The sequence below is a fragment of the Mytilus trossulus genome, chromosome 8 (genome assembly GCF_036588685.1).
Source record: "Mytilus trossulus isolate FHL-02 chromosome 8, PNRI_Mtr1.1.1.hap1, whole genome shotgun sequence".
In the NCBI taxonomy this organism is placed as follows: Eukaryota; Metazoa; Mollusca; class Bivalvia; order Mytilida; family Mytilidae; genus Mytilus; species Mytilus trossulus.
Window position 1 is genome coordinate 16,640,345 of NC_086380.1, and position 16,092 is coordinate 16,656,436.

The 16,092-nt window shown below is 31.5% G+C and overlaps 1 protein-coding gene across 1 annotated transcript in view; it reads left to right on the forward strand.

Moving 5' to 3' along the window:
- Window positions 1-16,092, forward strand: part of LOC134727395 (uncharacterized) — a 36,751-nt gene that overhangs the window by 18,624 nt on the left and 2,035 nt on the right. Inside the window, exons 4-8 of the mRNA XM_063591774.1 lie at window positions 180-466; window positions 1,521-1,674; window positions 2,855-3,070; window positions 4,168-4,257; window positions 15,775-15,864. Of these exons, the coding sequence (XP_063447844.1) occupies window positions 180-466; window positions 1,521-1,674; window positions 2,855-3,070; window positions 4,168-4,257; window positions 15,775-15,864 (837 nt within the window). The remainder of the gene's footprint in view (window positions 1-179; window positions 467-1,520; window positions 1,675-2,854; window positions 3,071-4,167; window positions 4,258-15,774; window positions 15,865-16,092) is intronic.

Here is a 16,092-nt window from a genome sequence, read left to right on the forward strand (position 1 = left end):
CCATATGAATTTCTTCAACTTCACCTTCTTAATTTACCTTCAACTAAGGCGCTCAGACGAAACATGTGAAAAGTTCTGTGATTTTTAACAGTAACTTATGAATGAAGATAACAAAACGCCATTTTAATCAGAAAATAAAATAATACAAATAATTTAATGTACTTTATTTTACTTTACAGTTTCTGTCGGAAGATTTAAAATTACCAGCATTTGTAAAAAATATGCACTTGTACAAGAATCAACATTCAACATTATATCCGATGGACATCATATTAACCCTCCCTGCTCACTTAATCTCATTGGTGTGAATTATATACACAACAATTACAGTTTTTCTGGCATGTGCTATAAAATGTCTGATATAACATTACCTTGTGGCAGAAATGATACACTTATTATTAAAGGATGGGCTTTAGAAATTCTCAACACAGACCAGTCAATATTACTGTATGCCAATCAAAGTATGGTGAGTTAATGCTACAATGTATATGTTTCAATTTGTTATTTTAATCTTGGTTATATTTATGAATGTGGAACAAATGTGTAATTATGCGATAAGTAAGTTTTTATTTTCATCAAAAAATAATTTCTTATACTTAAATATAACAAAAATCGGTTATTAAATGATTTTTTTAAAGCCTTAATTTGTTATTCATGTTATTCATTTAGATTTTGCCTCTAATTTATATTCATTTTGTTGTAAAATGAGACATGATATACCCATTGCACAGTATATTATGTATTAATATTTTATATACAATAAGTAATTACCTTTAAGAAAATGTATTTTTTTATTTGAAAAATGATCAAAATTAATTAAAAGTCTTATGGAATATATTTTGCTTTGTCTGTATATGAATAAAATGATATGAATAAATGAGACCTTCAAATATAAAATTTATATGAAATGAAAATACAGATGTTGCAACCGAAGCACATATATAGATTGTCCGAACTTAAATAACATAAAAATTGCGGAGATGTATTTGAAAAGACGAGGCACTTATGAAAAGCCATAAACAATCTGATCACGTGGTTGAGGGAACGACGATATTTTCGTATATCTGATCATCTCTACTAGGGCAATTCAAAATGGTCTTCAACAACTGATGGTGTTCGTTTTGAAGGAACAACTACATCTTTTCTGCTTGCAACTGTTGGTGTAGTAGCTACCTTGCAAATATATGCTTTATTCTTAAAAGTGATACTGAGTGTTTTCTTCAAATAAATAAACATTCAAAATTTGGAAACCTAAATCATTATTCCTTTGACGTACACAATAGTTATTAACCGACCTTCCTGAAAAAAAATCTTTTAGGACGGAATGAGAACCAGACTTAACTGTATTTGGTGTCTTCTTGTATCTTAATAATTTTACTTTAAGAAAATGTTAAAAGCTGAAAATGAACTACATGTAATTAGGAATAATAAGTTCTTGCTTATGTTTTTTTATTCTGAAGTTCTGTGATGTGAATATTTGTATTCGGTTTTATCAACGCTCATGCTTTTTATATTTTCAGTTGGTTACCGAGAAAACTTTAAGGTGCGACAAGAAACAAGATGTCTCAATGAACTATGAATTTTGTTGGGAGAAAGTATCGATGTTAGAGATTTTATTCTACAGTCCAAACAATCCATCTTCAGTTTTACCAAAGATTACTGTTCAGTCGCGTAGTAAGATTTTAAACTTACATACAATAACTTGTTCAATTTCAACGATAATATGAAATTACACTAAATATTAAAAACATAAATCTTTAATGAACAGGGGTCTGTTGTTCAACTTGTGGGTAAACTAACACTATGATTAATTATTAACGAGTCGTTGTCCTGCCCAATGTTTAAAGTAGGTATTCAACCTACGGGAAAAACTGAATGATATTAAATAACTAATAGTGCAGACAGTGAGATAGTTGCAATTAAAAAAAAATGGAATTAGTCATCAACAAAACTTTAAATATCTTAGATATTAATGCTTTTCTACCTCAGGAATGGATTACTTTAATTATATTTAGCAAAATTTTTAGGAATGTTTGGTCCTTAAACATGTTATTTACAATAAGAAATCTGAAGCCACGAAGTTGAAATCTGCTTTTTATGCATCTCTACTCTTACTTGAATGTGTGTTAACTACTGTTGTGTATAATTATGTTATGAAGACTTAAGTACATACGATGTACCATGATTCAAAATTCGTCGAAGTTTATAACAGCAACTTATAATTCGACATGTCAGAAATATTAACTATAAGGAAAATTCAAATTTTTTAAGGAATAAAATCAAAAGTTCAAACAATATCAAACGAATGGAGAACAAATGGCACATTCCTTGCATACTAGTCCTTAAAGCATGCATGGCTAGGAAATCCAGATTTTGCTCGTCAACAAAATACTCTCAATTACAAAGTTCTCCCAGTTTGCAATAAAATCAATTAATATATCCAAAGACCAACATAAAGCATCATAAGAATATTAAGTCCGTGTAAGGAAGTTACCACTTTCCAAATGAATAATCCTTTCTAAGAATCAAAAGGTTAGAACAATTACAGTTATAAATATCAAATATAGTGCTTTCAAAAATTTCTGTCCAAGTATGAAATGTAAGAAAAGATTTTTTTGTAAGAAGTGCCCGGAGAAAACCACCGACCTTCGATTCGAAAACTGACAATCCTAGTGTATTAGATTGGATTCGAGTGCACTCATATTTGTTAAAGGTTATATGTTGAAATGAATAAGCATTGTGTTGGTCTTACCATATTTCAAAAACTATCATTTGAATAAAACTTTACCAGAAATATGTTTTATTTCACATTGTGTACATCAGCAAAAATACATATATATTCTACTTTTAACAGTATTAATTGGGCAAACATATCCTGCACTAAGTTTACATGCCATGGAAAAAATGACGATACAGATGGATGTACACACTAATAAGACATGTAAAGCAAAGGCAAAGCAAGTACATCTTGATTTCCGTGATAGAGATGTTTTAAGTGGCAATAACAACAACACAAATAACAACAAACTCAATAAGGACGAGTACAACATCAAGGAAGAAACAAGTATTGGTGAGTAGATATCATATTGTCCTTTACACAAGAACAAACAAATCCTGTACACAACAATAAACAAATCCAGACTGATTTTTGTCATCTTACTGATAGTAGTGGGGGAAATCCCTGAATAATTTCCATCTTGACGGTATTGATATTTTAAAAGCTTAGCTTCTCAAATGGTATGACACAACTTTTGTTTATGTGATTAACGGAAAATATCAACTGTTTTCTTGATGGAGTCATCGAAAAATCCCTATGTTAATTTGACCTAATGGATACGAGTATATAATCTTGCTAGGAAACCATTGAATATCAGCAAATGCCGATGGTATCTATTTCCAATTTAGACAGATTCGATTCATTTTATTTTCAAAAATTATAAACTGAACTTATCTTAACATTTGAATTATCAGACTTCATATGATGAAAGGTTTGTTTTATTCTCTTATAGTTTTCATGTACAAATAGTTCCATATTTCAAGTGCGTTTTTATTTTATAAGAATTAATCATCCAATTCAAATGACATTTGTCGGGTTTTTCTAGTATGACTGTTTCAATTTCTTAAGCAGATGAATATTGCCAGATTTATACCTTTGTGTTTCGAAAAAAATGTTGATCAACCGGCCTCTGGGTAATTGATTTCACCCTACTGCTAATTTGCGCGCTATATACTTATAATGTTTGCCTTGCATTTCCTTCGATTCACACAATTTGGTATCATAAACGAATCCGCTAATTTTCGAAATCTATTCTTTTACCAATTTAATGTATGTTGTCCGTGATTGGAATAACTCAAAAACGTGAGGTTTAAATAAATCCTCATGAGGTTTATGCCGGATATGTATTTTGCATCACAGTTTAAATCTTATTTTGACTCCTGGAATTGTGGCATGATTATCATTTGAACATAGCAACTTTAAAACTTTTTTTTATGTTTGTAAAACAAACTAGGGTTATCAAAAGAGTGTACCGTAAAGGATTACAGAAAATTGATTATTACTTCATTATATCTATGACCAATAGATTGACAGGAAAAGGATATGCAGTCTGTGTTATTGTCAATAGATTAAATACTTGTAAGCATAAGTTTCCATCTTTTCCCTTTCAGATGTGAATGTTATACTAGCTGCTCTGTTTGGTGCTATCTCAACTGTTGCAGTGGCACTGATAGGAGTCAGATACAACCAAGCACGATATGGTAAGATCGGGGTTTTTTTACTTTAAAAACACATGGTGTTTTTATGACATTAATATAAAAACCGTCTTTATTATAATTCTTTTAGATAATCGTTTGTGTGAAAAGTGAATATAAAGACATAACTTGTTTAGATTCTTTTTAAATATCATTTATATATAGATAGTCTCATCAAAGATTCCAGAATTGGAATTTTGAAAGCCAGATGCGCGTTTCGTCTTTAAGAGACTCCTCAGTGAAATTCGATTCAATAATGTCAATGTAAAATACTGTTAAACAAAAAAAGATGATAGCTTTAGTATGTATTCCACCTGATTTGAGTCCATTACAAATACTCATTAGGATGAAAATATATCATATATGTTGTCGTAACTTGTAATTAAATCCATGATATAGCCTTTTCTCACATGGAAGTGATAATTTTCTTTTCACGATTAAAATTGTTACAAGAATTCAATAACCCTTTTGAGGTTACTCATTGTAGTAATGCATTTCCTAACTGATCCATATGTCCAAAACGAAATCAAATTCATCGTTCAAAAAATAAATAATTGGTATTAATGAAGTTTGATAATGACTCATCAGCAGTTATACATTGTGCTGAAAAGGCAACTGATCATTTTTGAAATCACTTCTTTAATAGTTTTCAAGAAAATAGACAAAAATGGAAGAGAAGTAAAATAGGTATTTTAAAGGATGATAACTTCAGGAAATCGTCTGACAGCTTTGATTAATATAGATAGTTGATTATTGATGGCAATTAATTATATTGTCTCAAAAGTAGCAATTCAGGGGCAGCAACCAAACAACAGGTTGTCTTATTTGTATGAAAATTTCAAAGCAGATAGATCTTGACATTATGATCATTTTACCTTGTCATATTTTATCTAAATGCGTTAATTAAGAAATAATTCATGGGGGCTTGAATATATCGTGATTTTACCACGGGTTGGCCCTTTATGACAAATATTTTACCCTGAGCGATAGCGAGGGGTAAAATATCGGCATAAAGGGACAACCCGTGGTAAAATCTAGATATATTCAAGCCCCCATGAATTATTTCGATTCTAATAGGACAAATATGGCAATTATTTTGGATCGAAGCGCTCTAGGTGATGGCATTATTTGCCGTTCCAATATATAAACGCACTTTTAAATTGACGTAAAATAACGGAGCAAACTGAATAAATGATGATGCTTAAAATATTTATAATAACATATTTAGATAACTTTAGATGAATCTAATTATTATTGTACTTATATGTCTCATATGTATACAAAAACGGCTAATATAACTCATTTTAGCATCATTTGTTAACGTTTCCTTGTTGTGATGATTTTCCGTTTCACAAGCGTGTATTTTCCCGTAAATTGCTTATATTCTGACGTCATTGTTCTATGACGTTGAGTCGCTCATTCATTAAAAAAACATATGATGTGGGGGTACAATGGGAACAGCCCATGAAATATATTCATATTTTACCACGGGTGTGTACTCAAAGCGTTTGAAGGACGTCATGTTAGAATTTCATATAGATATGAGCCAATATCTGCATGTTGTTCGTAGATTCATTTAACACATGACAAAAATCTTTGTTGGCTGGCCTGCCCGTTGGCCTCATTTTTAAAACTCGATTCCCCAATGATGATTTAGACTAAGTTTGGTTAACTTTGGCGCGGTAGTTTCAGAGGAGAAGATTTTTGTAAAAGTTAAAGGAAGACGAACGACGACGAACGAAAACGTACTATGGACGACGACGAACACTGATGCAAAGAGATAAAAAGGGTCACTTGGACCTTTGGATCAGATGAGTAAAATAGAGGGGTCCATATCCGGATTATCTAGCTAATAATTGTAAACACTCGAAAAAGGAAATCTCGAAAAACCGCAGTGTAACGTCGCAAAACATAGCCGTCAACGTAAGCAATGTCATGACCACCCTTGTATCTTTATTGTATGCCATTAATCGTAAAACTTCTTTCAATTGATTGTAGGCTTCCGTTTTCTTACTTATAAGTTTATTCCATTGGCTACTGTGTGGTTTACTTGTCTGAAACATGAAATTCAATCTTGCTACACGATTATGGTATTTGCTACTCTAGATATATATATGCCGTTAAAAGATAGAGGCAAACTGCAATGAATACTACAACTAACGATTTGTTTCCAGGAAATGCAGATAACGTTTTAGAAAAAAACAGCGAACAAAAGAATACAACTGAAGCAAAAGGTATACTTCTTTAAACTAATTACAAAATAAGTTTAAATTAAAACTCCATCAACAGTTGACCCAGTTGAATATCGCTATATCGTTCTCACTCCATATTGAATTTATTGACCCCCATAAATACCGTTTTACGTTGCAATGTACTAGCACACTTTATAGCGAATTTATCTTACCAACTATCTTAAGGTTTATGACCCCTTCTGTAGCCATTTGTGTACGCATGTTTCAAACTTTAATTGTATCGAACCTACAGATGTAATGAATAATAGAAAAGGGCCATTTTGTACATACACCAAGGGGAAACTTGATGCAAAGCACTCTTATTTATTGTTTCATTGCATTTAATAGGAAAAGTGAACTTGGTGACAAATAAACCTAGATTCTTATAGAAAATCCATAGCCTTTAATACAGAACTTTTTGTTATAAAATTTGAAACATAGATTACTCACCTGCTTTTCTATGATGTGCTAGTGGGTTTTTTTTACAAAAAAGTTCTAAGCAACCTGTAAATTCCAAAATACCTCGTGCTGAGTCACTAAAGCCGAGCGCACCCTAAAAGGTGTACTTGATTTGGTCCATATTTTTATTTGTTTAACAAATAACTAAATTAATTCACTCGTTTTATGGAAATCAATGCTAGCACTGCATTCAATAATCTTATAGCTATCAGTCATGAAATTGCCAAGTATGACAGTACAAGGATTAAGGCTGTGGATTTTCTGTAAAATTTCCATATTCTAAGCATTGAATCAAGACAAGGGTACAAAATTCTTAACATGAACTTTCATAGTGACAAAACCGTCAATATCATTAGCACTAAGAAACTAATTCAATTCAGTGGTCATACAAAAACGAATGCCAACAATAACAATTTTATTATATTTAAATGTGTTTTATACATTTATTTCATTCGCTCACCAACAACTCCTTTGTCTGTTGAAACATTTAAGCTTTTTTTTCTTAATACCGTTTTGTTTATACAAAGAGACAATACACCACTTCCAATCATGTATTGAAGTGATCCCCATATTCCTAGAAATGTATAGGAGGTGAGATAAATGTGTATCCATGGATATGAAATGTTTGTGTTTAAAGTTCGTGGTAAAGGTAATTCAAGAAAATCATTTACTGGCTGTGGGGATACCTAAAATATTCAAGTATAACCTATACTAGTCAACAAAAGAAATAATGCAGGGCAAGGAAATTAGTCACATTCTACTGAGGTGAATACTTGCCTCATTGGTCTCAGCTTTATAGAGTGTTTTTTTTTGTCACCAAAACCATTGATTTAAAGGAAAAAGCGATTAAAGAAGGTGGGGGGAGGTGTTATTTAACAAATCGATTTTTGACCTAAAAATTAAAATAAATCGATATATGTACTTAAAACTTTAACAGGGTCTTTATTTCAACTACGAAATAGAGTCCCGAAATTTTTCATCATTTTACCGAAAAAATAAATGTGACCTCTGTGTTCAATGACTCGTATTTTCTTTTTTTCCAACAAAGTTAGAATCTTTTGATCATTTGGATTTGATTTGTAAATGAATGTTTTTTTTCATAGGACTATTCAACAGTTTTTTATGTTTATAACATTTCATGACAAATTTGAGTTCAAACATTTGAAACGTTTCTTTTGTTGACTAGTATAGAATTCAAACCATTTTAAAAACGAGGGTTGAAATAGGATGCTGCAGAAGGAGTATCTCTTGTATTGCTGTGTTCCGTTTTTACATAACTAGACTGCATATCGATAATATGGGAAAACACTTTTGTTAAACCCTACGGTATAAACAAAATTGATTATTTTATAAAGTTAAACTTTTCTATCCCTAAAAAAATAAATATCATTTAGATTAGAAGTGAAAATAAGATACGTTTTAGAACAGAAAAGAACACAACTTTTACTGATAAACATTAAAAAATTAGTTAACAGTAGGATATCAGGACGCATACCACAGTATACTAGAGATAATTAGATTCCTCTTAAAGGAATTAAAAATGATTAATTAAAGGTGATTTGAAAGTTTAACGAGCTTTCAACCGAGTTTACTACATAAGGTATAACCTGCTCAAGGTTAGGAATGTGATTTGATGTGTTCGAGCTTTCGATTTTGCCATTATATAAAGAACTATCCGTTTTGAAAATTCCTTGGAATTTTTGTCTTTTTTGAAAACTTTGTATCGATTTTCAAATATCGTACAGCAATTAGGTAGATGTAATTCAAAGTTTCAAAACAAAAAACATCATATAACCTCAAATGCGTAGAAAACATAAACAGCAGTATCTTCGAGAAAATAGTTATATTGTTGCCTGATAAATGCACACATAATGAAACTGCTAGTAACATTTTTAATCAACCTTGAAGTGAAATTGCGACTATATACATGAATACAAAAACTAAATGTTTTCTTCAACACCGATCGCACGCGTGTTACATATGTCAAGTAAAAATACAATGAGAAGTAATTACAGATGGGTGCGGTCCTAACCTTGACAAAAGTTAACTTAGAGTTAACTTGTTGACTGCTTTCTAAGTTAACTTGAGAATTTTTAAGCAGTCAAGCAAGTTAACTTCGTCGTCGGTGGACCAGACCTACGGTCTGCTTTTTTAGGACTGCTGCAGACCTATCGGCAAGTCTGCTCCAGACCAGACCTGTGGACAAGTCTGCTTTTGACCAGTCCTGAGGACAGGTCTGCCCCAGACCAGACCTGTGGACAAGTCTGCTTTTGACCAGTCCTGAGGACAGGTCTGCCTCAGACCAGACCTGTGGACAGGTCTGCTCCTGACCAGACCTGAGGACAGGTCTGCTTTTGACCAGACCTGTGGACAAGTCTGCTATTGACCAGACCTGAGGACAGGTCTGCTTATGGCAGATTATCGTTATAAGAATTTTCTTATCAGACTTGAGCTTTCATTAAAATATGTAAACAACATTCGCATGGTTTATCCACAGATATCATTTATTATTTACGCGCTAGACTCTACTAGATATTATACAAATGCTCTCTTTTATTTGATATACATGTATTCTTATATAAATAAAAAATGGCTATACGATCACACAGAGTTTTTTTTTATTAGAAGGCGGATAGAAAGGTTATCCGACGCATCGGAACAATATTCTTATATCACGGGATATCGGCAACATTGTCTACGTTACTTCGTTCCCCGTTGTTTACCTGTCCCTTCCTGAATTTTACTTTATGCATAAATTTATACTTGCATGGATATTTCATTGATATTCAACTTGTTTGCATTGGATTTACTATTCTATTTCCCGCAGAATATTCTAACAGAAATTGTACAGTGTCCGTAAGCATGCGGTGTGGTAAACCTATCAACAATCTCGTCAAATTCGTCAGATTTGTCATTGCCGATATTTGTATATGGGACGTCCTAAAATTATACTCAATGCGCATTTTAATGAAATAGTTTCCACTTGTCGTTTAACTATAAACAAAATCAATCAACCGACATAATAGATTCCAAGAAGAGAACCTCGTATACTTTTTACTACGTTGATGGAGTACCCAGGTCGACAACGACCCGTTCAGCGTAAATAGTACAAATGAATTCAGACATGTCAGTGTTGGTACGGATTCGTTGGTACTTTGATGATGTGGCATAATAGTTTTGTTTTACACGTACACCATCATGAACTCCTATATATGATGTGACTGTTATTATGAATAAAGAGATGAAATTCTGACATTCTCAATTTATTCAGAATATTTTTTGCATTAATAGTTTTCCAATATTATTGATTACGTGTACATTTACGGTCCTACTAAAATGTGAACAGGAGCACCAGGAGAAGACATTAAGGCGCTCGGTACAATACTATGCGGGTATATAGATTTGCAAATAAAAGTGCACATATGATCAGTTTTGGTCAAATAGTTTTGTTTTCCAAGTCAGCATGAGGTATTAAAACTACTGAAATTTTGTTACGTATCAATATTTTGAATAAAAGGAGGACACGCTGGTATCCTAAATGTATGCAAACAAAAATTTGTTGTTATCAAATTGCAATATTGCTGTCCATTGTCATGATTATATTATACATTGATTCCTGACATAAACAATATGGCTGATTAATACTATGCAGGTACGTCATGGTGTATATAGATTTACAAATTAATTGCACAAATAGTCAGTTTTGGTAATGCGGTCAAATAATTTTGTTGTAAAAGTCAACTGGAGGTATCAAAACTACTGAAATTTTGTAACGTATCAATATTTTGAATAAAATGAGGACATGATGGTATCCTAAATTTATGCGAACAAAAAATTGTTGTTATTATATTGCAATATTGCTGTCCATTGTCATGATTGTATTATACATTGAATCCTGACATAAAAAATATGGCTGATTTACTATGCTGGTATATAGATTTACAAATTAAAGTGCATATATGGTCAGTTTTGGTGGATGCGGTCAAATAATTTTGTTGTACAAGTCAACTGGAGGCATCAAAACTACTGAAATTTTGTTACATATCAGTATTTTAAGTAAAAAGAGGACATGCTGGCACCCTTAATTTAGGCGAACAAAACTTTGTTGTTATTATATTGCAATATTGCTGTCCATTGTCATGATTGTATTATACATTAAATCCTGACATAAAAAAATGACTGATTTACTGTCTTGGTATATAGATTTTCAAATTGAAGTGCACATATGGTCAGTTTTGGTAATGCGGTCAAATAATGTTGTTGTACAAGTCAACTGGAGGTATCAAAATACTGAAATTTTGTTACGTATCAATATTTTGAATAAAATGAGGACATGCTGGTATCCTAAATTGATGTGAACAAAAATTTGTTGTTATTATATTGCAATATTGCTGTTCATTGTCATGATTGTATTATACATTGATTCTGGCATAAAAAAATATGGCTGATTAACTATGCGGGTATATAGATTTACAAATTAAAGTGCACATATGGTCAGTTTTGGTGGATGCGGTCAAATAATTTTGTTGTACAAGTCAACTGGAGGTATCAAAACTACTGAAATTGTGTTACGTATCAATATTTTGAATAAAATGAGGACATGCTGGTATCCTAAATTTATATGAACAAAAATTTGTTGTTATTATATTGCAATATTGCTGTCCATTGTCATGATTGTATTATACATTGAATCCTGACATAAAAATATGGCTGATTTATGATTGTATTTTACATTGATTCTGGCATAAAAAAAATATGGCTGATTAACTATGCGGGTATATAGATTTACAAATTAAAGTGCACATATGGTCAGTTTTGGTGGATGCGATCAAATAATTTTGTTGTACAAGTCAACTGGAGGTATCAAAACTACTGAAATTGTGTTACGTATCAATATTTTGAATAAAATGAGGACATGCTGGTATCCTAAATTTATACGAACAAAAATTTGTTGTTATTATATTGCAATATTGCTGTCCATTGTCATGATTGTATTATACATTGAATCCTGACATAAAAAATATGGCTGATTTACTATGCGGGTATATAGATTTACAAATTAAAGTGCATATATGGTCAGTTTTGTTGGATACGGTCAAATAATTTTGCTGTACAAGTCAACTGGAGGCACCAAAACTACTGAAATTTTGTTACGTATTAATATTTTGAATAAAATGAGGACATGTTGGTATCCTAAATTTATGCGAACAAAAATTTGTTGTTATTATATTGCAATATTGCTGTCCATTGTCATGATTGTATTATACATTGAATCCTGACATAAAAAATATGGCTGATTTACTATGCGGGTATATAGATTTACAAATTAAAGTGCACATATATGGTCAGTTTTGGTGGATGCGGTCAAATAATTTTGTTGTACAAGTCAACTGGAGGTATCAAAACTACTGTAATTTTGTTACGTATCAATGTTTTGATTAAAAGAGGACATGCTGGTATCCTAAATTTATGCGAACAAAAATTTGTTGTTATTATATTGCAATATTGCTGTCCATTGTCATGATTGTATTATGCATTGAATCCTGACATAAAAAATATGGCTGATTTACTATGCAGGTACAAAATGTATATAGATTTACAAATTAAAGTGCACATATGGTCAGTTTTGGTGGATGCGGTCAAATAATGTTGTTGTACAAGTCAACTGGAGGTATCAAACTACTGAAATTTTGTTACGTATCAATATTTTGAATAAAATGAGGACATGCTGGTATCCTAAATTGATGTGAACAAAAATTTGTTGTTATTATATTGCAATATTGCTGTTCATTGTCATGATTGTATTATACATTGATTCTGGCATAAAAAAATATGGCTGATTAACTATGCGGGTATATAGATTTACAAATTAAAGTGCACATATGGTCAGTTTTGGTAATGCGGTCAAATAATGTTGTTGTACAAGTCAACTGGAGGTATCAAAACTACTGAAATTTTGTTACGTATCAATATTTTGAATAAAATGAGGACATGCTGGTATCCTAAATTGATGTGAACAAAAATTTGTTGTTATTATATTGGAAATTGCTGTCCATTGTCATGATTGTATTATACATTGAATCCTGACATAAAAATAAGGCTGATTTACTATGCGGGTATATATATTTACAAATTAAAGTGCATATATGGTCAGTTTTGGTGGATGCGGTCAAATAATTTTGTTGTACAAGTCAACTGGAGGCATCAAAACTACTGAAATTTTGTTACGTATCAGTATTTTAAGTAAAAAAAAGGACGTGCTGGCACCCTTAATTTAGGCGAACAAAAATTTGTTGTTATTATATTGCAATATTGCTGTCCATTGTCATGATTGTATTATACATTGAATCCTGACATTAAAAATAAGCCTGATTTACTATGCTGGTATATAGATTTACAATTTAAAGTTCACATATGGTCAGTTTTGGTAATGCGGTCAAATAATTTTGTTGTACACGTCAGCTGGAGGTATTAAAACTACTGAAATTTTGTTAGGTATCAGTATTTTATGTAAAAAGAGCATGCTGGTATCCTAAATTTATGCGAACAAAACTTTTTTGTTATTTTATTGCAATATTGCTGTTCATTGTCATGATTGTATTATACATTGAATCCTGACATGAAAAATAAGGCTGATTTACTATGCTGGTATATAGATTTACAATTTAAAGTTCACATATGGTCAGTTTTTGTAATGCGGTCAAATAATTTTGTTGTACACGTCAGCTGGAGGTATCAAAACTACTGAAATTTTGTTATGTATCAATATTTTGAATAAAATGAGGACATGCTGGTATCCTAAATTTATGCGAACAAAAATTTATTGTTATTATATTGCAATTTTGCTGTCCATTGTCATGATTGCATTATACATTGAACCCTGACATAAAAAATATGGCTGATTTACTATGCGGGTATATAGATTTACAAATTAAAGTGCATATATGGTCAGTTTTGGTGGATGCGGTCAAATAATTTGTTGTACAGGTCAACTGGAGGCATCAAAACTACTGAAATTTTGTTAGTATCAATATTTTGAATAAAAAGAGGACATTCTGGCACCCTTAATTTAGGCGAGCAAAAATTTGTAGTCATTATTTAAATGAATTAAACTATTGCTTGTTGTGGCTGCATAGTTCAAGGATGTATAACTAACAAGGACGTATACACCTAACATCACATATACTTCTTTTAAAAAATATACATAATGTGATTGATTTTGATCTCGGAATATATATATATATATTCAGTGCCTGTTATTATTTTAACCGATATCGTTTTTATAATGGATAGATTGTCAGATCACAGATAAATTTGTGTTACGTTCTGTGCGTACTTATTTTCAAATATTTGTATTTAATCCTGTTCATAAAACGGAAGTATTAATTTTCAAATTACTTTATTTTCGATGTTTATACTACGAAAAAAAGATATTATTTTTTTTTTAAATCAACGAAGAGCGGTCCTGGTTACAAGTTAACTTAGTGTAGAGCAGACCAGTCAAAAGTTAACTTGGGAACAGGTCTGGTTTTGATCGGACTTGTCCAAGCAGAAGTTAGCTTTGTGGCAGGACCGGTTTCCAAGTTAACTTATGTTAACTTTATGACAGGACTGGTTCCGAAGTTAACTTATGTTAACTTATGACAGGACTGGTTCGAAGTTAACTTATATCAATAGCGGACCTGTTTCAAAGTTAACTTTTTGGCAGACATAAAAACAGTCCTAGGACCAAGTCCGCTTTTCAAGTTAACTAGATTTTGGTCCTAGGACTGGTCAGAGCAGTCCTATATTTGGTCACAGGTTAACTTTGACCAGTCCAAATGACTGGTTATCAAGTTAACTTGCTGTACAGGTTAGGAGTGCACCCATCTGTACTTTATGTCCATCAAACAAATACATTTAAAAAAAAACCGGTATTGATATTGAGGTTGTAACGTAATGAACAAAAAGGCAAACTGAATTTGTCGTTATTTTGTTTCAGTTAAACAGGGGATATACTTGCAAGAAAACAGTGTTTGGAAGATAACTCTTGCAATGACATAAATGTTTTCGACTTGACAGGGTGAATTGTAAAGGTGCAATAACTGTTCGATATAATGTCCAAAATATTTAACCGACATCTTGCCAAACAATTTTATACCGCGAAAAACAGGTTCGGCATAACGAGAAAATATCAATCAGAAGAAATACAACAGGTCTATGACGTTATGATTTCTTTTTAATGCAATCTTGTTTTGTGAAATTGAAGGAAGAACTTTAAATACAAATTGTATATTCAATATTGATATAATTATTTATCAAAAGAAAAAAGTTCATAGAAATATTCGTGAAAATCGATAAATGATCTGATTATTGAAAGGTATAGGGTAAAATATTAAAAATACTGAACTCCGTCGAAATTTCAAAAAGGAAAGTTCCTACTCCCTTTTACTATGTCAAAATCAAAAGCTCAAACACACCAAACAAATGGAAAACAACTGACATATTTCTGACTATGTACAGGTATTTTTCTAATGCAATAAATATCGGATTTAAACTGGTTTTAAAGCTAGCTTAACCTCTCATTTGTTTGACAGTCCCATCAAATGTCATTAAATTGACAACAACGTGTGAACAAACCAAAGAGAGATGATATGTTAAAATGTCAAAAATAGGGGTACAGCAGTCTACATTGTTTTATAATCTTCATCACTATACAAACAGAAGAATATGTAACAAAATAGACACAAAATGTCATAAAGACAAAGCATATTACATCGGCAAATACACAAAAGGTAATATTGCGTATGGAGGCTGTATATTGTGTCTAACTATTTTATTCTTTTTTTTCCAGACAAGTCGGAAGAACAGAAACAAACACCACATAATCAGAGTGTACAGGTACAGTTTTGTAGACATGAGCAAATTATTCAGACATTGTTAGGTTTGCTAATATCTTAAATATTTATAGCAAAGAATATCAATGATGTTTGCTTGTCATGTTTTGGAATTGTTGTTAGATTTTCGAAATTCTCTGGTTTTATCCATTTGAATGCCTATGGACCCCCATTGTTCTTTCTATAAAAATTATTCATGTGTAATTGTAAGCCATTTGTAAAATTCTTATAAAATTTAATTATTTTTGATAGTTTTTGAGAACTTTAACTTATAA